The following is a 26,256-nucleotide window of genomic DNA, read 5'->3' as shown; positions in this document are numbered from 1 at the left end:
AAAGTTGTAATTTTGTAGCTAAATAATGTTCAGAGTAATAAACAAAGATGTGGGGGGGGAAAAAACCCTGCTGTTACTCTGTCTTGAACTCTTTTAATAAAAATTTTACAGTTCATTTCAAGACTTATTTGAAAAGCTTGAAATAGGAGCTTTCACTATTTTTTTTCTAGTTAATTTCTTCTATATCTTAGAAGACCTCAATCTTAAAAATGGGAAATTCTGTGCAAATCTTCATACTTATGTTTTTCTTAAATTTGCCTTGACCTTATACTAATCTTCTTTCAAAAAAAATTTGAAAATTTTGTTATTAACTCCAAATGGTTGAACATTTCTATTTCTTTGTACTCTTTCAACTTCTAGTAACTTGTTGCTGTTTTTCCTGCATAACATTCTATTGCTTTTTTAAATTGATTGTGCTAGCACAAGACTTTCTGCAACAAACATTTTTCAAAAATAAAATAACAAATTTTGTCTCCATTTAGTGTCATGCCTGAAGCACTTAATTAAATTCTTTCCAGCCAGTTCCCTTCCTTGAGACATCCCTTTTAGCCAGTTTTCTCATTATACAGCACCTAAGTTAATTTCTTCCTTCCTCAGCTTCTCTTACTGCTCTATCAAAATCCAACATCATAAAGTGACATCAAGTAAACTTCACATAATCAATATTCCCTTAAATAATATAATTTTTAAAATGTCTTTTATTTCTATATCTGTAACTAATCTTTTCTTCAAAGTCTGTTCTGTGGCTGTCCAGTCATATTTTACTGGGTCTCCTCTACCTGATGCCTTTCTTCTCTTTCCCTCCTTGTTTAACATAATCAGTGGATTTGCATTTATGGAGTCTAAGAGCTTCAAATATTGCTTTAGTATCAGAGCCACAGCCCTGTCACCTTTCCCTTACTCACTCTCCAGATTACTGATTGGTGCTTCATCAGGACTTGCTGTTCTGACAGTGATCACAAATAGCTCTTGCCAAAGCTCCAACAAACCTCACTAGCTTGTGACACTGGACACATGAACATCAACAGACAAGAGGTCAAAAAGAGACTATATCCAACAGCTGAGTAAATTATTCCTCTGTTTTTAATAGAGTTCAAAGAAAAGTCGTTAGTGATCTCCACTTTTAAATTCCCTCGCATTTCTGTATGGACACAATGAAAAACCAGTTCTTGAATGCTTACAAAACAGGTTTCATCAAAGCAGAATACAAATAAAAGGTAAAATATGCAAATCTCAAAAATAATTAGATGGATACATTTAGAAACTTTAAGTGAGTACATTCAGATGTAAGCTTTGACTGCTGTATGTCCTTTCACCAGAGCTTACAGCATCCCTGCTCTACACTACACAAACCTTGCTGACACAATAAATTGTGTACATACATTGTTTCAATGCAGTTTGACCATTTACCAGATCATGAATTTTGGCTCCTTTAAAAGTATTATCAGTTTTAGACAGGTACAGTTGAAGTCTTTCCCTGATAGTACATCTGTGTAAGCTTAGAAACCCAAATTAAAAAGCAAAAGAAACATCTGTAGTCATTTACTTTAATGAATAATAGAAGGTCCATATTGCTGGGTTAAAGGATATAAGTCCCAAACTTTTGTTCTCTTTGGTATTTCAAGGAATACTATAATTTCATGTAGAATAAGTGGTTGGAATATATATTGTATCCTGTTTGAAAAGCTAATATAGATCAGCCAAAATCAAGGGCGACTATGCTGGCTTGTGCTGAACATCTTAAGAAATTCTTCCATGGCTCAGAGAAAGGAAATACTTCTAAAATACATAATTACTTTAAGGTCTCGGGGTTATTGCACATTTCTTTTTACAGGATTTTACAGGGTTTATCTAGGTTCAGCTCCGAGGTCCAAAGATCCCACGGGAGCTGCTCAATGTGATGCTCCTGCCTTGGTCGACACCACAGATCGTTTTGGGTTTTTTTAAACACAGCAGCTCACTTCCAGGTTTTCTAGTCTTTTCATAAAATCTCTATAAATATTTTCCAAATTTTTCATAAATTGAATCAATCTGTTATACAGTAATATAAAATCCGCAGAATAATCTCTTTACTAAAACTGGATTTAACACAAACAGAAAGAAATACCACTGAAATAAATCTCCATAGGCTATTCAGCTGTCTCTTTTATTTTTTTTTATGCTTTGATTACTTATGTCTGTACTTTTGAGATGCCTGTATACTTTACATTTCACTGAGCAGTTAACAAGCTGTCCCATCCATTCATTTCTCTGAAGTATATTTCTTAGCTTTATCTTAAAGATTTAAACTCCCTTATTGTTTTTTCATTCTTTGTCTTACTTAATACCCAATGCTGCATTTGAAACTATTTTGCCTATTTGCTAAACAGGACAGGGATAGCAATAAGTATCTTTCAACATTTCCCCTTTTTTTTTTAATAACTGCCTCTCTGATTAATGGCCAACTGCACATTTCTGTCGTGTTTTAAACCCAGTCAGCAACTAAATACCACACAGCCACTCGCTCACTTCCCTTGTACCATGAGTGAACTGTCACACTGAATTGAAAAGATTCATTTATACACGTCAGCAAGGTTTGCATTGTGTAAAGCAGGGACACTATTAGCTCCCCTAGAATTTTTCAGTGTTTTAATAGCTGAGAGGCTGCCTCAAACCAACTTGATACATTTTCTCTGGGACTTGAAAATCCAATTTTTGTACCACATTCAAATCACAAATAAATATTAGTAATTAAAAAAATTCATAAATTCATGGTCCTGGTCAGAAGTACTAACTTTTTAAAATATCACTGTGAGCTATTCTATGTCATTTTCCATCAGCAGAAAGCATCAATGTGGCAAACTGCCATAAAGAAGCTCATTTAAACCATGGCATGTGTGTGCAATTGGACAACATTTTTGCAATTTCATATTCTCTGTCTGTTATGCTTAATGTTTTCCTCTGAAATTACACAAAAAATCTCCTTATTTCCTGATAAAATTATCATTTTGCCTCACAGTTAAAGTTCTGCAAGAGAATAACTTGTTAAAACATAGGAGTACATCCTAAAGTATGACCCCTGAAATTGAATTACCTGCAAATGCTGAAATTGAGTTTTCAATGTGCAATGAATAATAAGATTCAGATGCCTGATTTAGGGTGTTCTCTCTATTGACAAAATATGCTGCAAACCTGAAAAGGCTATCAGGAGTATGATGATAGGAACAAAAAGAATCATTAGTTCACCCACAATCATTCCAAGCTGAATGACAAGTTAATACACTTGAAAGAACAGGCAAAACAAGAAAATCTTGGAATTAATTAGGATGAAAGAACTTGAAATATAGAAAGGTTGCTTGTATCAAAATTGAAACAAAAGTGGCATGAGGCCTCAGGCATCTATTTCAGTTAAGAGAAAATGTTTTTTATTAGAACAGGATGAATTTCAAAATATTGGCTAGGACACTATCCAGTTTTAACTAAGGTTATAACTGTGTAATATGGAAAAGATGTGTGAATAAAGATAACAATAGAAACAGAAAGCAGGAATACCTGAAGAATCCATTGAAATCCCCCAAACTAGGAAGTGGCAGACATGACACACTGATAATTCATGCCTAACCAACATTTCATTCTATGCCCAAGAGTTTGAAATGTAACTACAATATTTTGCAGTAATGATGCACAGGTGAGACTAACCTCCACCTGAGGACCCTTTGTCTATTCCTTGTTACTGCCTCGTGTAAACACCTCTTTGCTTTGTCCCTGTCGCAGCTACACTGTTCATTAGTGAAGGACATGTTTCTTCTCTCCCACCAGTTTTCAGGAACAGTTTCACCGAGAAGACTTTCCAAGACAGCCAAACAGCAAACTCCAGCCCACAGAGATGCACATATTTCTGTAGGAGGCACCTTCTGCAGAACATCAGGCTGAGGTGGTTGGCAATATTTGGCAATCACAGCCCGGGATGTTTGTGGTGCTTTGCAGCCTCTGTCCAGGTTAAGCACCACATGCTGTTCCATGCCTGCTCCTCTACACAAGGAACTTTCTGAATCTACATTTATGCAGGTCTGAACTACAATCAGGTTTGCCAGAAAAATCATTTGACAGCTTATCTGTGGTTAAACTGAGGCACCATCAGAATTTAAAACCTAAAAGGAAAGACCTGCTTTAAGAGACAAACACATTTATCGTCGTCATTGCTTGGAATACAATAACATTTGATACCTTGTCTAGTGACAAGGGAAAGCACTACTGAGACTGACAATTCACAGGAGGTAAAAAAGGGCCAAGAACAGCATTTTTCAAGCCATTTGTCTTGGTGATATTATAACACTGTTCAAAGATAAAACAAAAATACTGCGGATTGGCAGAGATACTGACAACAGGAGAGTAGCAGACTCAGGAGACAACTCAGAACTAATTTTTCTAGCACAAGCACTAGCATCTATTCTCTAGCCCCTTAGCTCTACTTGAGTCAATGCCAAGTTTGCATAGTCTTCAAATCTTGTCATCAAAATCACTGGTATCAGAACTGCTGAAAAAAAAATGTATTCAAGCAAAAGTCTTGGATTGTAAATATTCATTGTAAACTAATCTTCTATTTCTTTGAAACTGAAATGCTTTCTCCATTATCAATATTTGAGATTGTGTCCTACCACCTGTGAAAAATTTCTAACACATTCCTCCACAACCATACACAACAGGAGCCCTGTCCAGACAGGCACATTTTTGTAACATGTGACTTCAGCCATTTGTTACTGTAGAACAGAATTGGTTATAATTTCCCATCTGGAAAGACTTGGCAGTCTAGACACACACAAGCTAGAGGCATTGCCAGTTTTGGCATGATCACAATCATCAATCAGAATTGATTTGAAATCTATAGAAAAGTCATCTTCACAGATTCTCAGAGAAAGTTGCTAGTTGCTCAAAGATACGCACAGGTGCAAAAGCCATCACAAAGAAATGGCATGGGGTGAAAGAATGTCTCTGGCTCTGTACACAGTCAGACTATCAGTTGACTTTGTGTAAAACTACAGTATCATTTTCAGAAAAGATTGTTGGACCAAGTCAGAAAATCGCTGAAAGAATGTTTTGTCACATACATCTGCCATCTTCTCCTGGACTACAAAGACCTCAAATTTGACATAACAATCAACAACCTTTAAGCCTTAAAAAGATGACACGCATTTAGTTCCTGAAGCACCTTTTAAAGGCAGTTCAGCATACCATGACAAACAATGGGTTCTCTATGTTAAAAAGGACACTGAAGTACTCAATTACAGACTGCATCTCCTCAATTAAGTTCTACTGCTATGAGAAAAATTGTATTCTCTATGTCATTTGCATGCTATGAAACCACTGATCCTGCTCTTCAGGAGAAAAGACTTCTATTAGTCTTTCTTCTTCAGTTCCTGCCAGGGGGAACAGTTAAACAGAAAATCTAATTTCCTTTTTTGAAAGTTACATAGATATTTTTTATTAAATGCACTTATATTTTGCAATTTAAAATTAAAACCATCTTCCTTCACAGACCTGTACTTTGAGAATCTCTTCACATGCCTGTGAAGGAAAACTAGCCATCATACTAGTATGATGGATGCAATAAATCCCATCCACTTTTACAAAGATTTTCATACTAACATATAACTCTGAAACTCATAGTAATTTTATTTTCAGAGTAGCCTCAGATGTGGCAGTCTCAATATGTATTTACTAATGTTTTCCTTGTAAGAACCTATTCATGTGGTAGAGATCCTACATAATTAAATTCTTTCCTCAAATATCAGTGACAAATGCAACTGCAGCACAGGAACTTCACCGTTAATTGCACAGGAATACTCTGTTTCCTCAACAGAGCAACTGTCACCATGATTTCAGAGTCCCCTTGTTAGAGCCCTCATACCTGAAATGCATCTCCCTGTATCTCTCACCTATTATTCTTAGGACATCACAGACAAAGTGTGGCTATGTTGTCTTACCTTTTTCAGGTCCCTTCTGCTATCCTCAAGAGCAAACAGATGGCAAACCATGATGAGTAGGATCTACCCACAGAGAAATCCAAAGGAGAACAAAGAACTACTCACTTTACAGACCCTGCTTCTCTTTGAGCTGTTCTGTGCATGAGGATGTTGCTTACCTCACACTTCCACTGGCAGAGTACAGCTCTGGTCTTACCTGAGCTTTGAATGGCAGCTGGGAGCACATTGTTCTTTGTGATTCATAAAGTAAAAGCAGACTTATCTGTGGCCCTTCATGAATGTAAAAATTGCTCCTGGCTTCTATACAAAAGGTACAGGAATACACATCCCAACCCACATGTAAGAGCTTGAAGAACAAATTTCCTGTACTGTTTCCTTGCTTTTCACAATCCCTAAGTGAGCTATTTGCTTTGTTTATTTCAAACAGATATTACTTATATCTATAGAAAGAGAAAAATAATATTTTTCTGTACAGTGTTCCTCATAGCACTTAAAACACATTACAGAGGCTCATATGAACAAATAGGAACACAGTGACAAATGCAAAAGACTTCAGAATAACATTTCAATGAAAGACCAGTAAGTACATCTAACGCTTTGGTAACACACAGCACACACAACCTAGGAAACAGTCTGAAAGAGAAAGAGAAAAAATATTTCCTTTACCTTAGAAGTCCTTAAATCCCACGCTTTAACTTCTGGGCTGAACCCTCCACAAAGGAAAACATTTGACTCTGTAGGGTGGAACTTCAGTGCACTGATCCTAAATTCTGTTTTGCTGCTAAATATCTGCTTCCCTAAAATCAAGTGACAAGCAGAGATTAAAACTTGAGCAAAAAATGAAATATATTATTCATTTCAACTTAGTTTCAAAAATATCAAGATTGCTTAAAGTGAACATACTTATAATAACACATTTCAAATATCTGTGACTAGTGTAATTTAACAAAAATAAAAGACAACTCACTAATGTCTATCCACTTGAAATTGTTCCTACTCCTGGGCCACTGCACACTGACTGCTTCCTACTGAAAGGAGACAAGAAATTCTTCCCACACTAAGGAGAGCAGATCCACCGAGGTCACAGTTCAGAGAACAGGCAGGAAGAAATCTACAAATCTAATGACTGGTTTCCCTACAGAGAAACCACAGTCTTTTTTACTTTCAGTGAGATAAAAATAACTAGAACAAAACATTGTCTGTACCTAAATACCAAGTCCCAATCTATATTACAACTCTTAAGTTGTTTACTTAACTCTCTGTGAAGGTAGGAGTGAAACTTCATCTTGAAATTAGGAAATAATTCGCAAACCACCATAGGAAGGCAATAGCTGTTCCCATGGATACACTGTTGCCAACATTTAATTGTGTACACTAATCTCCACAGGATCCTGTGGTTAGTATCAATTGGCTTGCCTGCACTTTGGAACACAACAGAATTCAGCTAGGTTAATTTATAGGACTTTTCCATAGTTCACCGCTTCCTTTCCTCCTAACAAATTCATTATATTACCGTACATTCACTGAAATAAAATTTGTGGAACAGCAGTATGGATCAAGATAAATATATCTGCTCACTTTCACGATAACAACTGTGATACATATCCCATATGAAGATCTACATTAAATAAAGTTACTGCTGTAAGCAGCAGTGAAGGAGGTACTGCAGAAGTAGAACAAAAAAACCCTTTAAAACACTATGATAAAAGCTTCTTAAAATAGTCTTTAATTTGCATTTTATGCAAGTGAGGGTTATCTTAAAACAGGCTTTTTCAAACAACTGAAAATACTTTCAGCTAAAAACATTACTGACAGATGTAAACTCTTGCAGTTAGGTGTACAACACTGAAAATCATTCACACAGATTTTTTTATACTTATTTCATTCTCTGGGGCCAGTTTATTTGATTTCATCATCAATTCCATTTTCCTCATCTGCTGAACTCAGCTTACACAGTCAATAGGCTAAGGCTTACAAAATTACTTATTTATTCAGTTTAAAGAAGAGAAAGGTTTTACTTCATCACACATGCTCATCAAGGGAAAAGAGCCTAAAGGAGGTTCAAGTGCTGTTCTGTGTGAATTCTGGTATTTGTAGGGGATTTTAGTCCTTTTTTCAAATGGCTCTCTACTGATTGCCAGTGCAAGATCTAAAAGGCCTCTCTGCCACCACATTAAGTGAAACACTTAATTTTGTCCATGAGTTCCTTCCCCAAAAGGACAAAAAAGTCATAAGGGCAGCAGAGATTTTCTCCACAAGTCATGTCTGTGGCCATCTCTTGCCATGGGACTTTTCAGAACCCCAACAGCTACAAGGAAAAGACACAACAGGGAAGGAAGTATTAAAATCATCAGTTATAAAAGCAATAAGATATTGTTGTCATGTACACCACTACCAGGCATCATTTGGGAGGGCTTTACAAAAGCCACATACACAGGCGTCTTGCTCTCACCCACAGCACTTAAGAGGCTCACTCCTCAGTTTGATAGCACTTTGCTCCCAAAGGAATTTGTTTCTTACTAGTTCCCAGTCTAATAAAAATCCTGGGAGTATACTCAACAAGTTTTCGATGAGACTGCAGCCAGAAATTAGCAAAAATGCAGACTACCTGTACTAATCCTGTCACACAGCTTTATAAAGGACACATCAAGTGATCACTGTTCTCCATAAACTGTGCTGTCCAAATGGCATTAGACATATCCATAACTGATTCAGTGGAACGCCTCATTTAAGCTTTCAGCAAACACTGGCTTTGCTGTGTGTTTACCTCCATAAGACTTCTCAAAATTGCTTTTTCTATAATAAATATTTCCATTCTCTAGACTAAGACACGAGAAAGTCAGGTAAAACACAGGCAAAAAAGATGTTCATTTAGTTCAAGATGCATTTAATCTACTAAGTACAAGATCTGTTACCTTTTCCACAGACAGGCTGGTTTAACATAATTTGTTATTAATTAGTCAATTTTTCAATCTCATTCCAAACTGTTTCCAAGTAATTTAATCATTTGCCTGATATTTTCTTCAGAAACTAAAATGCTCTAATTCCCTACTTTATCTCCCCCGCTTTGAAAGAGAAATGGGCACTGAATTTGCCCTGTTCTTGTCTTCTAGAGGCTGCAATTTATCCAAAAGCTCTCAGTGACAGTCACTAACATAATTAAATCATAATAATCTCAGTGTTATGAATTCTACATTACAGTGTAATAACAAATAAAGTTAATGCAAACAACTTGAGCATCTTACTCACCTCTATACTCATTCTTTTTCCTATTTTAAGCTGCTGCCTTACAATTTGACACAGATATTAACCATTTTTTTTTGCTTAAGTCAGAAACAATGACAATAAACTAATCCTAAAAGCTCAATCTCTTCAATTAACACTTTGAAAGACAGCTCTCTCTCTCGTTGTCTCCCAAAGTGAAATTCAATCAAACATCTCTTTTTGGAAATTGAGTAAACATTGTTCTGAAGACTTTGGTGTTATTAGATGTATACATGAATTCAATCCTACTGCTGTGTCACCGAAAATGAGCCAGACTGGAATGTAGACGGGCTGAACAGCAGCAGTTAAACTCAAAAAGTACTAGAGAAAGGAAACACTCTTATTGTCAGAACTAAAATTTATTCATGATTCACTCAGAAATTTAGGAAAAATATCCATCTGAGAGATGAAACAGGTCAATGCAAAAGATAACATGGGGCATATTAGCTCATGCAATTCAGTAATTTGAGATAATGAACTCAACTCTTTGCTTTTTCTCTACAAACTTTGCTTAGTGTGTTATACTACTATAAGCAGAGTTTATTCTTTCCAGGCTATGATCCTGCTATGATGGAACCATAGCTTGGGAAATCCAGGTTCAGGGTTTGCTATAGATCCTCCTCCACTTTTCTGGAAATAATTTTTTCAGTTACACATCTTTTTCTCTACAATTACTCAGTTTATTAAAATGAAATACTTTGGAGGCATTAATTTATATATTGCAAAAGATGGCCTTTGAGGAGAAAACCCCTTTATCCACAACAGGTATAAGTATGCAGCTTGTATATACCTTTATTGTATATATTTATTTCATTTTAGCTCCTAAAGGCAGCATAACCAACTTATAGACTAGAAAATTAGGTCTTTTGAAAATATCTTTGGCTAACTGAGGGAAAATCCATACCACATATCATTCTCCTTTATAAGAGGTTGTTATTCTAAAGCAGAAATCAAATGTTTCTCTAAATCCTTAATTTTCCCAATTTCAGTAATATCTACTATATCTTTTGCAATTGTGTTTTATGTTCTTTAAAGGCTTTAATTCAATTCTCCAAGCATTAAAGGTTTGTCATTAACATAACAATAACATGCACAACATGGAAAAAATCTTTAAAAATATCTTGAATATATGTTTCTGCTTCTTTATGCAGCAGCCTACAGTGAAACTGCTCAGCTACAAAATCAGATGTTTTAAAGGCTATTTAACATTCTGAATTTTTCACAGAACATCAGCACAGTTACTCAACACAGGATGTTTCTGTAATTCTGTAATCCTCAGGTTCACACACCTACCTGCATAACCCAAAAACATTTACTACCTTACTCTAATCTGTAAAGAAAAGTGAAGCCTGAGACTTACAAGGACACGAGAGCAATCCTGCTTTAACAAAATGGATTTCCCTCTGTGTTTAGAAAAAGACATAAGACAATATATATAAAAATATTTCATTACAGTCACAATCCCTCTAATGCACAACAGTGAGAAAAAGCACTAGATTGATTAGACATCATTTGTTCTTAACAAATCAATGTTTTCTGTTACTTCTCCATTCTTGGTGTGCTTACAAATGGCCTTATTATTTTTTCAAGAGCCAAAGTTATATTGGCTACCCATTTTTCCTAATTTTTGTCCCTACATGCTCACAAGTTCACAGCATGTGAAGATGTTTGAAATATTAAATAATTTTCTCTTTTAACTTTTGAAATGTCCCCAAAATAAATAGTTTTCAGCAAGGCTTTACACCAGTGAGCATAAAAAGTAAAATGCTTTTACCTCCTAGCTGGAGAGTGACCTCTCAATTATGTTCAGCATATTTCATAAAACTGCTGAATCTTGGGGCAAGCCTTTGACCTCACATCTAAGGTGCCTGCATACACTCAACAGAAAAAAAATAAACAAGCAAACAAAACAAAACAAAAAAATCAATCAACTGGGCTTTTTTCTGTGGTGTCTCATAAAAGCTTTCTGCATATTAAAACATACTCTCTAAATAGAACTGGGAAAGAAAAGGAGGAACAGAGGAATGCCACAGCTTTCCTGGGGTTATGTTTAGGTAAGAGAACTAAAACTCCTATGTGAATAAATATGAGTACATTAAAAATAGTAATGTTATATCTATAGGACTATCAAATTAGAATAGAAAAAAATACATAGAAAAGAAAATTTGAACCATTCTCTTCGTAGGTACAAAATGTTCCATTAAGAAACTCTCTCATTATAATGCTGAGGAAATTATATTTGAAAGCAAGCTCAGTCCATGAACTAAAATACAACTGCAGCATTTGGCAACTTAGGAAATGTGCCAAAATTTCTTGGAACATTCCCTCTGTCATAATATTAAAGAAATGAAAAGTATCTACAATATGCAAATAGTAAAAACCCCAGCCAATGTTCTGCCTATGCTATTATACCAATTCATTTGTGACTAATGAAAAATCTACTGATTAATAAAACATGCATTCCAAAAATAAAACAGTTATAAATAAATTCTAAAAATACAATCACCCTTCCAAAGTTGATAGAGCATCTCCATTGCATCTGGATGTAACAGAAGTTAAATGTCAAACGTATTTGACCTAGAACTGTTTTAAAAGCATTTTTTCAGTGCTCTCTGAACATAGCACTATTTAATACTCTGTGAATAATAATGTGTCTGAACTACCAGTAATAGAAAATGACTGTGTGTTTTTAGAGAAAAACAAAACCAGAGAGTCTCAGACTACTGCATTATTATCACATTTGTGAAACCATTCAAAAGGCTTTATTTTTATAAAGAAATAATGTATATAAAATAGGACAATAAAAAAAAATAACCAGTAACAGGCAGCAAATCCACAGGTTTGGATTTACCAATATTCATGAATCTCCGTAGTGCAGTACTAAACTTGCCTGATGCAAACTGCAACTAATCACAGAACCACTCATGTGAATGACTCATGAATAACCCTGAGTTCTTTAAAAATTTACATACATTTTGGGTCTGGCCCACACCGAATGTGTAAAATAGCTTTTAAGAAAATCATATTTGTAGAGAGCTTCACATCCTGGTGTTAAGGAACTAGATGGCCCTTGAAGATAATAAATTATGATCTACAAGAATTGAATCTAAAAAAGACTTGCACAGCAATTTCTCTTATCTCTTACCCAAGCACAGTAAGAGAACTCTTGTACCTCATTAACTTGAATTCTTCACTTGTCCTGTTCTTTATCACAGTATCGTGTAGGTTGGAACTCCAGGGATCATCTCCAGGGACCTCCAGGGATTGTCCAAATCCCCACTCAAATCAGGTCCAGCTGCAGCAGATTACTCAAGGGTCTGTCCACTGAAGTTCTGGGTATCTACAAGTATAGGCTCCACAGCTTCTCTGAACATCCTGGTTTAGTATTTGACAACCCCTGAGTTGAGCCAACAAGTTCCTATATTGTTCCTTTGTCTCTTACCCTTTCACTGTACATCTCTGACAAGAGCCTGGTATGGTTTTCTCTACATACCAGGTAAATACTTCCTCATGTGGCCTGGAATGACGTTGGCTTTCTTTGCTTCAAGAGAACACTGCTGATTCATATCAAGCACCAGGATCTCCAGTATTTTTCTATGAAGTTCCTTCCTAACCAGTTTAGTATCAGCCTGGTCTGCTGCACAGGATTACTCTATTCTAGATGCTTGCCCTTTTTGAACTTCCTGAGATTCCTAGCAGCTCATTTTTAATGCTTGCAGTATCTTACATCTTTTTATATATAAGAACTTTCATTAAATACACATGACAAGGGAAAGAAGTTTGATGGTGTAAAACTGCAGGATAAGATTTAATGGATGTGTCTTCTAGCCTTACATTAGGATTTTACTGCCAACAACAAAAGTTCTGTTTCATGATTAATGAGATTTCAGTGTTTGCTTCTATTCTGATGTTGTTCAGATCATAAAGATTGGAAAAAAAAACCAACACTCCAGAAGATGCAATATGTTAGGACATGGGATATTCACATTCAAGTCCAATCTTAGAAAGAGTATTTCCTGAATAATTTATTCTAGTGCTGTTTGTTAAAAAATTGTTGACACATTCCTTTGAGAAATATCATAACTAGCCTTCATCAGACCCAGAACAATTAGCCAGACTACAATTTCAATTTAATAGGGCAGAAACTATGTTCCCAACAGAAAACCAACAGAAAATGACAAAAAACCCCATACAACTCAGCAGCTCAACACCATGCATGTACTAAGTTGTATTTGTAACCTTTTTTAAACTTTTTAAGTCATTCTATATAGACCATTAGGTTTCTTTTAGTGAAGGACATGTAGCAATTTCTATAATACAGATACAATATATAAAACATCTACTGAAAACAAAGACAAGAAAGATTAGATTTTAGGAAGCGACTGGAAAAATGTTGAACCAGAACAAAATATATAAGAGCATAGAGCCTGAAAGAGAGCATTATTATTTATAAAATCCCACTGGCATGCATTTACTACATTTAAACACACTGGTAGTTAGTTCACACTAGCAATTCAAAGTAATTAGGACTGAAGTCCAAAAAAGTATATGAAAGTCCTCTGTGAAGAAACAGTTCTAACATCTATCTGAAGTTAATCAAAGAAATCATCTCAGCACTGATGAAGACTGAGGAGGAATGAATGATTCAGTGAACTAATGTAAATCAAAATCTTATAGATGCCTTAGTGTTTTCAAATGGAAATGAGGCTTTTTATATCAAATTGATTTGGATTCCAGAGGCAAACTGCTTGCCCTGTCTCTCTGAACAGAGCTGACTGAAATGTATGAAAAGAGGAGTAACTTTACAACAGGGAAGGAACTCAGAAACTGGCTTGCATACATAGGAAATCAGACTAAAATTCAGATCACTCATATTATGCTTTTCCAAATGAGGTGTGAAAGTCAGGTCCAATCACAACTGCAGTTCAGAGGAATTACAAGGAATTCTGTGTTCTGTAAGGCAGTAATGAATATCTGATATTTCCAAGTATATAAGCATTCATTTTACACATACAATTTATTTAAGCAGCTAGAAACACTACATAAGAACCGTTTATAAATTTATCTGCTTTGAAACTTAGTAAATATATCTTGCTATTATTGTCATTTCCTAGAGAAGTATAAATGAATACCTGTAATCAACTTACTCCAGACTCCTGTCCCATTACTGGATAGTTAAGCCAAAGAGATGTTGGAGATTAAAGGATATTATTTAAATTATGTGTCTTCGGAATTTTTCCTATGATTTTATGAGATTTTTCCCAGAGAAGGGAAAAATTACTCAGACACCCAAAACCTATTCAGCTACTGTAAATCTCATTATGAAGATAGCAATTCTGCTTCGATTTGTAAGCATTACAGACAAAAGTAAATGCACTTCCATTAGTAAGATTCAGTTATATGTGAGACTAGAAAGGTTGCTCTAGAAGTCTAACAAATTAATGACTTGGTATATTAACCTCATATTCTACTACATCAAGTATATAAAGCTCTTTGCCTCATTAAAAAAGCTGAATATTCTCAAAACATCAGTATTCTGTAACATATTTTACATTCATACACTGCAACAGCTCCCTTCCAGCCATCACTGAATTCAAATACTTCTGGTACGACCATTGTTGAGAAAAATTAATTCCTGATGCATGAAAAAGAACCTTTTCCTCATGTGAACAATAATTTTAAATTTTCTTGGCTGCTTTCCCAGTTCATCTGAATAGGACTTCTGCTTTCCAGATACTCACATACAATGTAGTTCTTGCTTTCACACAAGAGAAAATCCTCCTAGACAAAAGCCGCTTGTAATTTTTGTAAGGATTTCTATTGTAGTCTTACAAAAAATATTGCACCTTTGCAGGAGTTAAACACTTAAAAATAAACTAAGTGGGAAATGTAAAATGTTGCATCTCTTCCCTTGACAAGGTCCCATTTTGGATGTAATTCATACACAGGCAGAGAGATGTCCTATTCTGCACAGCCCCCGTGAATGCTGCTGGATGTTGGTAACACACGTTAAGGAGAGAAGGAATATAGCTGATAGAAGCACTTTAGTTTGTGAAGGAGACATGAGGAGACACAGAATCAAGGAAATTAGTTGTTAAGGTTACAACAATCAAATCCCAAATCAAATTCAAAAATGCATCAAAGCAACACAAGTTCAGTCTCAAGGTTTCATACCAGAATTTAAGTTTCTATACTCCTAATTAAGGTCCTATTCAGAAAAAAGAAAAAATCACCTAATTAACTTCAAGCACAAGCTTCATCCCAAGAGAGAATGAGATACAAGCCTATGTTTAAATTAAATATATGTATAAATGTTACTGAAGTCAGCCTTAAGAGGCTGCTCAAACACTTTAATGAATGACTGTGACAGAGCATAAAAATACACATTTCATTCCATTCATCTGTGTAGCACCTGAAAACAGAAATTACATGTGATTGTGAACAGTGAGGTATTTCCGTTTTCTCAAACTTCTCCAGCTACTCTTAATTGCCAAAATGCATTTTTAAACTAAGGTCACATTTCAAGAATTCTAACTTTCATCTAGAGATTTATCTATATTTTAGAAAAAAGAATAAGGCTAGTAATATCCCAAGTTATCTGTACACAATAAAGAAATGGCTATAATACACTCTTCATGGCTTTTACCTGTTTCTACATCAGTTAAATGCAGCATGGAATCAAAGCCCCCACTGAGGATCCTTCTTCCACAGAACGACCACCGGGCAGCCCGAACAGCACAGGAGTGACAGGAGAAGGATTTTAAACAGCAGCCTGTATCTACAGCATCCCATACCTTAAAAAGAAGGATAAGGACACCTTTACAAAGAATCACAGTATTTTTTTTTAAATAATAAGTCACTACAGCAAATCATTTTGGTTGAGAAAGCTTTGCATTCTGAAGTTGTGTCAGCTAAGCTGTAAAAAAATGGTTTGAAATAATTGCATGGTTGATTAGAATTAGGGCATTTTATTAACAAGCAACAAATCAGTAATACGTTTTTATTACTTTTGTTATTTCTTGAAATGTCTACATTGCTTTGTATTCATATTATACATTCCCATTCCTAATGCTGTCCTAATCTATGCAGGGATGTATCCAAATACATTTTATCTTTAAATCATTTTTCTTCCAAATTTTTTCTATATCACACTGTGCTTTCCATCAAGTAAATATAATCCTTGAATATTACAGCTTTCACATCTGCCCATACATGGGCTTTTATCATATTTCTTAGTTTGTAATTTTAAGCAGAATTTTACCTTAACTTCACTGAGGAAGCAGATAAGAATATCATCATGCAGCTACATGGAGATTTTTAAGGACTGGTCTAAGTCTTCTCACTTTTCATTTTCTTCTGGACAGAACTAAGTTGATGCTGAGAATTTCTGAAAATCCCACTAGTTATTCAAATTTTAAGTATATAACAGCTACCATTTTGAGAACATAAATAGTCCTGCTCATGTTTTAAAAGCAATTTTTAAAGCAATTTAATTTTTTGAAATTTTTTATTTCTTGTTTCCAAGTAATATATTTTAGAAAATACAACTCCTTTGAGTTTAGTTACCAAGTACAGTTGACAAAAATTAAAAGCATATCCTTTTCATGGTTCTCTTTTTGTCATAGTTTTAAGATAAAATTAGAAGTTTAGCAACAAATGGCCCAAATAAAAATCCAGTATGATCAGCTCTGTGACAGAAAGCTAAACATCAAAACTATTTTCTTATAAATTTTCTTCTTCAGTAAAACCTGGATTATAAAATATTCTATGGTTGTACAATATAATACCTATTGAGATTAGAATGTGAACAAGGAGAAAAAAGTGAGACTTTGGGTAATGTATTTTTTATCTTCAATTATATTTTCTTCTTACTGGACAAAAAGGACTTGCTGACAGTATAGTTACATAATGCATACTCAGAAGACAACATTCCATTACAGAAAATTATTTGATAAAAAGATCTTCTATCATGAAGCACAGTTCTGCAATGCAAAGCAACCAATTATCATTAATTACTTGACTAGCCAGTAAAGACTGAAACTGTGATGGCCATACCCTTAGTATTCTATCCTAATCAAAAGTTTAAAAAATCAGAGAAATTTTAATATTAAACAGCTTTTGAAAGCAAGTTTCTCTCTTTTAATGAGTTTAAATGATTGTTTCAAGTTTCACAGTATCAAAAAAGGGTTAATTATGTCTTGGAGGGCTTTTAATACAAGGCAGATAATGAAAATGAATCAAGATGAAAGGAAAAGCAGGTGGTACACGCTTCCAATATTTTCTGTTATGTTTTAGAGATTAAGTACAAAAACTCAATTTTCACAAGAAAGGTAAAGTAAAGCAAGTCTGACAGCACTTCTTGAGTTCATGCTTCGTTAAAAAAAGCAACATAATTGGAAATGGCACATCCTGAAAGCTGCACATTTCCCTCCATTACGTGAGCTGCAACAAGTGATCCACTTCAGTGGATGAGACCACTGACCATGCCCAAGGGATAATTTACCAAGTAACACATTTCTTCCCATTGTTTTATTTTCCATCAGCTCTTTTTTGCTCAAGTAATGGTGGTGTTGCAATGCTTTCTGGAATTAGATTTGCATGAGCAAGGCAGTTGTGACTGAGGAAGTTTACTGCCAATTAATGTAAACTTTTAATTACAGAACCAGATTTTGAGGAAAAAAGAACACAAGTTAAAGAAGCACTTAGGGGAGTACCATCTCACTTCAGTCCAGTGCTTCTCCCCCCTGCTCCTACTCAGCTCCATCAGTTTTCACTGGGCATGATGGTGAAATGCTCACAGAGCCCCAGGTTACAAAGCACCAGTCTGTGCCTCAAGTGACAGAGATGTTAACCATGGTATATGCACAAATGGAGAATCTTCTGCATTTCATTACAAGGGAAAATGCTTCAGATCCTATCAGAGGATCACTGCAAAGCCACCATCGTGTCTGCATTTCCTTAGGGAGCCTCTTAAGCTTCCCCATTCCTGTGTATTTCCACTGTTTAACCAGTGGTAAGTGAAAAAAATGGGGCTGGTGGAGAGTTCCACTGTTCTCTGTCCAAAGCTCGAGAGGAATGTCTGTTCAGCTGCTGGTGCTTGCTCCATCAGGCAGCCACCACCACTGAGAAAAGGAGAGGTTGCAAAAGGATGAGTCCTCTGCATTTGAGTTTGCATCTCTCTGCCCAAGACTCAGATGTCACATCAGCAGATTCTCCAGGGTGATGGGCATTTCAGGATTTTAATTTCAACTGAGAGAGTCAAGTGTGTCAAGAATAACTTCTGTGGAAATAAAGACCTTTCTAGTGTTTTTTTCTTCACTTCTTCCAAATTCAAGGAACTAGGGCCATTGATGCTTCCTATTTCAAGTGACTGATGAAGTGAATCATGTCTTCGTTGGTAAAAAGAAATATGAATTACAACCTCTTTACCAGAAGAGGATCCCAAACATATTCATCTGAGTGGCATCTATACGTGAACTCAAAAATGGATTTGTTTTTTAAACCAGTCTAAGGCTGAAGATAAAGTCTACATTCCCATAATCTAAGAAGTCATTGGTTTAATAATTTCAAAGAGATTTTTTTAATAAATTAAGTGTCTTAGATCTATTTAGAAAAATTCACTTTAAATACCAAAAGCTGCTAAATTTTAACCTGTTAATAAATACCTTTACAATGAACATTTGTAGAATAAACTGCCAAATTTATATGGAATAAAGATCATATTTAGTACTGAATAAATTACTTGGGCAGAGGAAACAGTTCACAAAAAAATACAGAGGCTGAGATATATATGAGTCTTCCTTGACAGGCATTGAAACACATGTATCAAGTATTCTAAGACTAGATATTATTATGCATCTGCCAAAGCAAGACACATTTATATGAAATTATTTTTACCAAGAGATGAACTGCTTTAAGTGTTTGTAGCTTGACTTCAAAACTCAGCTCTCACAGAAACTCAGTATTATTTCTAGATGAAATACTGAATTCTTATTAAACCTGAGGTTGCTCTTTTATCTTGTGATGACCATTGTGATTTTAATTGCTGAGCTAAAAAGTTAAAAGCACACATTTTATCCTGCTACTCTGAAAATACTTCTTTTTTACCACACACTCAAGCAATGTTACCTATTATAAACAGTAACCAGTACATTCTTTCCCTTTCCCTAAGAATCACAAAAACAATGAAATATGCAACTATTATTAGAAAAAATAACATATATTATCATATTACCTCCTCTAAATCTACAATTATTAACTAACTAATTATACAGTATTTGAAAGAAAGAAACAGCCGATACTCATTTCTGGCATAAAGGTATCATAAAAACCTTAATTTTATTTTTTTTTTCCAATTTTATTAAAATTGGCTTTAATTTAGCAAACAGGTTCATCTTTCACTACTATTTCTTACTCTTCTGTCCTTCTGTCCTTCACTATTTCTAACACTGCATTTCTATTTCTTTTCCATAAAGCGTTTTCATTTCATTTCCTCTCCCATTATAGAAAGTATGGCGATTACATAGTTATCTGCTAGGATTAATATATGGGGCCAAAATGGCAGGCACAAACAGCAAAGTGACAAAATTATACTAAGTGATTTCTTTACAAAAGCAATTTTCCTTTTACTTTCTCTGAGGCACATTGTAATTCAATTGCTCTTTCACATTCTTCACAGTATTTGGAAATAAAGGCCTCAGAAGTTGTTTGCTTTCCTGTATAGCCTAGAAATGCTATGAAAATACTGTAACATGTATTTTAGGTAACATAACCAGACCTCCCTGCCCTTGAGAACAGAAGTTCACAAAGCACATAAGCAACTACACAATATAAAAGATGAGTTTTATTATAGATATGTTTCCAGATCCTATTTTCTGCTTTCATGAAAACAGCCTTGGAAAATAAAGTAGTTTGGGTTGAAGATAAAAACTCTCTTGGCAAGTCACAGCAGGAAGCAGGAGAGGGTAAGCACTTGATACTCAAGTAAACAGCAATCACAGAATAAAGCTCTGGGGTGTGCTGCACTATCAACCAGCTCATAAGGCACAAAAGAAAGGCTTTTATCTTACTGATCATACAAACTAGGGATTCATTCCCAGAAAAAAAGGACACAGTAACATAAGAGTAACCAAAATAATATGAGAACTCATCAAGCACACCAAGACTGATAAATTAGGAATTGAGCACATCTCTTTCATTGCCATGCTACGATTATCTATGATGCACTTGCCTCCAATTTAGAGAGCAGAAAAGAAAATCCAGCAGCCTGACTTTTAGAAAGAGAAAGGTGCATCTATTCAAGCAGGCAGTCAGTAATTGCACAGTGAACCTGAGAACAATGATTCAATTGTGATAAATTAGAGGTTGGAAGCAAGTGAGGAATTAAGTTGTATGCATTTTGAATTTGCATGCATAGAGGAACTACAGCAGAGCCAGTCAAGAATACTAAACAAGAAATTAATTTCTGGAGCATGTGTAACAGAATTAAAAACTTTTTAAATGGGTAGATACATGTCCATTTCAACATAACATCCATACTAAAAGAACTCTTCCCCCCTCAGTCTAGCCAAGTCGTGCCAAGTTGTGTTACCAACTTCCTCTGTCAATGGCTCCTAATGAACTACAGTAAGAAATAATTTCATACTTGTCAATTACTATAAATACAAAAGTGGCATTTAAGAAACAGCCCTGTTCAAGGACGATGTGGGATAGTACTGAGTTACAGGATGCATGAAGAAATTACTATGCTTTGACTAGAATAAGACTGTTCCATTCCACAGCACACTCACAGCCTCCTCCACAGACTTCTGAAGCTGAAGACATGAGCCTCTCTTTTCCCTTTCTTGGAACAGCACTGCTCCCTGATGTGTCTCAAGGAAAACTGATTCGGTTTTTTATTTTGTTTTTTAACTGCATAACTGAATTCAGGCTTGAAAGACAATATGTCATATCTGCTAACATGCAGAGATTCAAGAGAATGGTGCTCCCTGAACCATACTGCTTTTCCGATTTCATCAGTATCTAAATACAGTCATTTCTAACAAATACAGTAGAGGAGGAAGCCCCAAACTATCTACATAAAATGTCTTTCTAGTTTTCAAAGTAGTCTCTGATCTGTACTTTAAAAGGTTCTTTGAAAATCAATGGGCCAGAGGACAGAAATATGGAAAATGGAAAAATTAAAAAAAGGTATCTCCTGCTGTTACTGCTTCTTCAGATTCCCCCGTTGGATGAGGTGCAGCTTTGGGCAGAACTGCAAGAGCTAAAACTGCCCCTTGGTTATCTCTAACCTACAGCAAAAATGATAAGGGGATACATAAAGTACTTTTGTTCATAGAACTGAGACAAGAGAATGCAAGGAAAGGAAGCAATAAATAGCCAAGCATTAGAATTGTTAGGTGTGCCTATGCCTCTCCAGCCATTGTATGACTTACAAAAAAGTCTGATCTTGCATGTAATATATATAAATTCCTAAAGTAACTACAGGAATATTAAGAATGTTTTATTCTTGTTTCAATTCATGTCTTCTTAAAATATTGAGCTAAATAATACTGTTGTAGTACAAAGTAAAATTTGTCAAAAGAACTACAAAGGAGATCACTTGAACTCTTTTGTCTAAACCCACAGTTCAACCGTGTGAAAACTAAATTAAGCTCAAAAAAAATCTGTGAGCTAAGGTCACTTTGTGTATAACTTTCAAGTGCTAATAAACTTACTTTCAGTTATGAAGGATATAAATAGATGTTCAGATTGTTACATGGACTATGAGTGATGACATTTTGGACATACCAGCTTAATTGTTAAATCAACTATCCCAAAAAAGACTTTTTCTGCAGGATTCTGTATAGCTAGATAAAGCTAACACATTTTCAGATGTGTTGTACACTTGTTTCAGGAATGTTTCAAGTGTCCTAGGGAACATATTTTAAATTACATCCCTCTTCCTAATGTAGACATGGTGTAAGAAGTATATATCAATGCTGTCATTTGAACATTTACAGATTTCCACCAGCTTTCTTCTTACAGCAGTTGTAATTCAAAATGCAATTATCTTACTAATCTGAAGGGAAGAACCAACTTTACTGTTGCTTTAATATCTGAATAAGAGAGTAAGAATTTGTATTTGGACAGCTTATTACTAGACAACCCTTACTACTGCAGAAAGAAGGAGAATGGAAAGTAGAAAAATACGCTAAATTCAATTGGCTGAGACAGCCAGCATAAGGTCTACATTTGTTATTTTTCCCCTAAAAATTTTAATATTAAAATATCGCAAGTGTATTAGTCAAATCAATTAGGTGTAAAATCTCTTTTACAAAAAAAAAAAGAAAACAAAAACAAAAATACAAACAAACAAACAAAAACCCCAGAAACAAAATCAAACTAAACCCAAAAACAGCCCAGTATATTAGATATAAGATTGTTCTAATTTTGTAGGAGGCTTTATTCAGGCAGAAGCATTTTAACTTATAATACTTGTGGCATACTAGCTGGCACTACTATTAGAAACTACTCAGTGGTATGAAAACTGATTTGCACACATGTCAAAAAGCTTTAGTCCTAGAAAATCCAGCAAAGGTTAAGTACAAGCACTACATGAGCTTCATGCCAACCATGCCTGTGAAACACATTTCCAATGATTTGGGGTTTTATTTTAAATAAAATCCTTCCCACAGAAACTCAGCAGCCCTGTCCCCAAGGAATGTTCTGTAATTGTTAGTTGTGAAGCTTCGTTTGGGTGGTTTTCCCATTAATAGGAAAATAAAAACCCAATCAAAAGTGCACTTTGAGCTGCCAGCATCCTATAAAATAATTTTAAGAAAACACTAATGGAAAAAGATAAAACATTGACATTTTCAGTTGGCAAAGGAGGGACAAGACAAATAAAATAGAATTCTATAAAAAGGAAACAAAAATTCCATACCATTGTGGTAAGAGCTGCCCAGCTGATTACATACAATAAAGAAATATTCTTGGTAAAGCTTTCAGAACAAGAGCTACTACACTTCATTTAAATATACTTAATGATTCCCTACTTCAAAAGTTAACCTATAACACAGGGAAAATCTAATCAACCAAGGAAAAATGAAGACATAAATAATTTTGAAGTATACAAACTATCTGGGGGTTTGCCAATATAAATAATTAATATTGCCTCCACGGGAGTCTTTCAAGTCAAAACTGGCAAACAGAACTCTTCAGAAAGAAGTAAATTATATTTTTTAAATGGTAACAGTAAGACACTGAACAACATCGATATAAATATTTCATAGACATTTCTATTAAAGAATTTGCAAATTATATATTCCCCTTGTAACAGAAGTGTCCTCAGGACATACTAATCTCATCTGTGAAAACTCTTTTTTTAACTATTTGATTCAGAAATGGAAAAAGTAAAGAAAATATGGACTCTGTTGAATTCCCATTTCTTGGATGTCATTCATGTCTAGAATTACAGACAGAAAGATGAAATGTACAGTTGAGCCCTTATTTCTATTCAGTGGTTTCAATATTCTTTCCCTGTTAATTCCATGCAGTTTCTGGACAAACAAGCTCAATCCTCCACAACCCTTCAGAGGGAGGCTGCACACACGGGTGTTGCACAGCACCTACACAGAGCTGGTGTCCAGATGAAATGCTGCTAAACACTCACCAGTAACACATGCATGGATGCAGTAAGATGGAAGAGCAAAATACTAATAACATATTTAAGCACATGAAAAGTAAGACCTGCTGCTCTTATAAACTGAAGGTAGAGATTAGAATGAGATTGTTTATAAAGAATGTTTACCTAAAATTATTATCTCTATTGTAAGAACTGAAATACTGGAGAAGTATGAACAAGTGCAGGTGAAATCTTGGCCTGCCATGTCATTTACATGAAAACACAGTTAAAAGTTTCAAAGTAACTCAGCAGAAGTTCTGAGTTCTTTCATGACATAGCAACTCCTTGTAAAATTTTCTTTTTATTATGGCATATTTGTAGCTGAGACTGTTGAGCTGAAATCCTGACAAGTTTATACTGAACTGTTTCCATTCAACACCTGGGCTTCACAGAAATAACAAAGCTGAACAGGCAGTTCCTTTCAGGCTTTTTACACGAAGTAACATCAAAGTGGATATATAATAATATCCTTCTTCATGACTCCAAGCTTCCGAGTCACATGTACACATGAAATACACCTCGTGGATGGCATATCAATTCCATGTACACATTACTGTTATTACACAATGCAGATAATTTTTACAAAAGTCAGTCACTACCATATGATTGCTGAGAAAGAAGATATACCAAATAAAACAATCAAAATAAATCTAATACTTCCTTTATTTGGGAGAATGGTAACTTATAAGGTTTATTATGCTTAATAAATAAATGAAAAAATTAAGTAGACTCCTTTAAATGAGAATATGAAACTAGCATTCTAAGTGTTATAATACTTCAAGGATCAATATCTTGGTTTAATTAATATCTTTGATCACTACTTAAACAAAAGTGTTTTAAACTTGAGATTGTCTTTTTAAAGGAATGTTTTAAAAATTAAGCTTCAGAGCATTTTTAAATGCTGGAGCATTCCCTCATTCACTTGAAAATAAAACCATGTTTAAAGGGGTTTTGGGTGGGGTTTTTTGATTGTTGGCTGGTTCTGGTTTTTTAAAAAACGTGTTTCATACCACAATCATGGGCCATCCCATAGCTTTGTAGCATTTCCAGTGAACATCTAGTTAAGATATGGCACCAAGCTTTGAGTTTTAGGGGCACAAGTTTACTGCAGTGCAGTGTGTTGGGCAGAGAAGTTTGTTTTTCTAAACAGAGGTAAGGGTTACAAGTTTCAAATATGCATTTATTTTTAGTATCATAGTGTAATACAAGGCACATTTGTATTGTGACAAGAACACATTACAATTTGACAAAATCGGTTTAAACAAATTAAAATCAGCAGGAGCTATATATCTTACTTGTTTAATGAACAGTACCAACAGCACAAGTTCATCCCCACTAAATAAAAAAATAGTGAAACAAGCTCAGTAAGATGATCTTGCCACTAAAAATACTTCCAGGAAAGTGGGCAACTGAAGAGAAGTACTAACACAACTCAGAGTTCCTTGGATATCATCTGAATTTCTCTGCAGGAATAACTGCCACTCCAGCAGGGGTATGTAAACCAAAAACTGAGGAGACATACTGAAGAACCTAAGAACTACCAAAATTTATCAACTTTGTCAACTATAATCAAGTTGGCAAAGACACAGAGAGATGTGAAAAAGCAACCTGGTTTCTGGTAATAAGTATTAGAGCTTTAATTAATATGTCAGTTAGAATCTATAGTATAAAACTGTTCAAAACACAGCCGTCATACGGTTGCTAGCATTTTTTATTAGGTTACATTTCTTGACAGTATTAAGTTGCAAGTAAAATGACATGCCTATTTTCATTACTTTTATGTATTTTTTTTCTACATTGCCAAGTGAAATCTTCACAATTCTAGCTTCCTTCCTTGGAACCAAAATATCATTAGTAAGAAAATTCTCCTGAAACCTTTAAAAACTTCAGGGAAATAAATTACACAGTTAGACTTTCAAAACATGTTGATTCCTTCTACAAAGCACAGATTTGTTTGTTAGAATGTTTTATACCACATGTATCATTTTAAAAGACACTAGAAAATTGCAGACATTCGCAGAATAAAGTCTTCACTAAATGAGATCAAGATCTCCAAACACACAAATCATTCTTGTGATTTTTATTCTGGCAGACAGCTAGTATTCCCAGTTCTCCTTTGTTCTTAAAAAGGAAATATTTCAAAGGAATGGAGTTGCAATAGATGTTAAGAGCAGCATTCTTTCCCCTATTCTAAGATTTGGAGAAACACTGCTTTTCATTGATATGAGACCACTCTAAGTAGAACCCTGTTGCCTTAGAGTCCTTTAAATGCCAGCAAGACTTGTGGGACAGCAGCAGAGCCAGCAGCAAACACCTTTAGAGCGAGATGTCAGCTCAGCATCCTCTGTACTGGTACCTCCCTTC

At 34.9% G+C, this 26,256-nt stretch overlaps 1 protein-coding gene across 2 annotated transcripts in view; it reads right to left on the bottom strand.

Annotated features, from left to right (window-relative positions):
- The window catches only part of WDR25 (WD repeat domain 25), a 58,943-nt gene that overhangs the window by 10,008 nt on the left and 22,679 nt on the right, over positions 1 to 26,256 (bottom strand). For both annotated transcript variants that reach the window (XM_014871969.2, XM_014871968.2), the window contains exons 3-4: positions 15,874 to 16,021; positions 6,630 to 6,760 (exon numbers count right to left, since the gene is read on the bottom strand). In XM_014871969.2, coding sequence (XP_014727455.1) covers positions 6,630 to 6,760; positions 15,874 to 16,021 — 279 coding nt within the window. The remainder of the gene's footprint in view (positions 1 to 6,629; positions 6,761 to 15,873; positions 16,022 to 26,256) is intronic.

This window comes from Sturnus vulgaris, chromosome 6 (genome assembly GCF_052056855.1).
Source record: "Sturnus vulgaris isolate bStuVul1 chromosome 6, bStuVul1.hap1, whole genome shotgun sequence".
In the NCBI taxonomy this organism is placed as follows: Eukaryota; Metazoa; Chordata; class Aves; order Passeriformes; family Sturnidae; genus Sturnus; species Sturnus vulgaris.
This window is presented reverse-complemented; position numbering and strand designations above follow the sequence as displayed.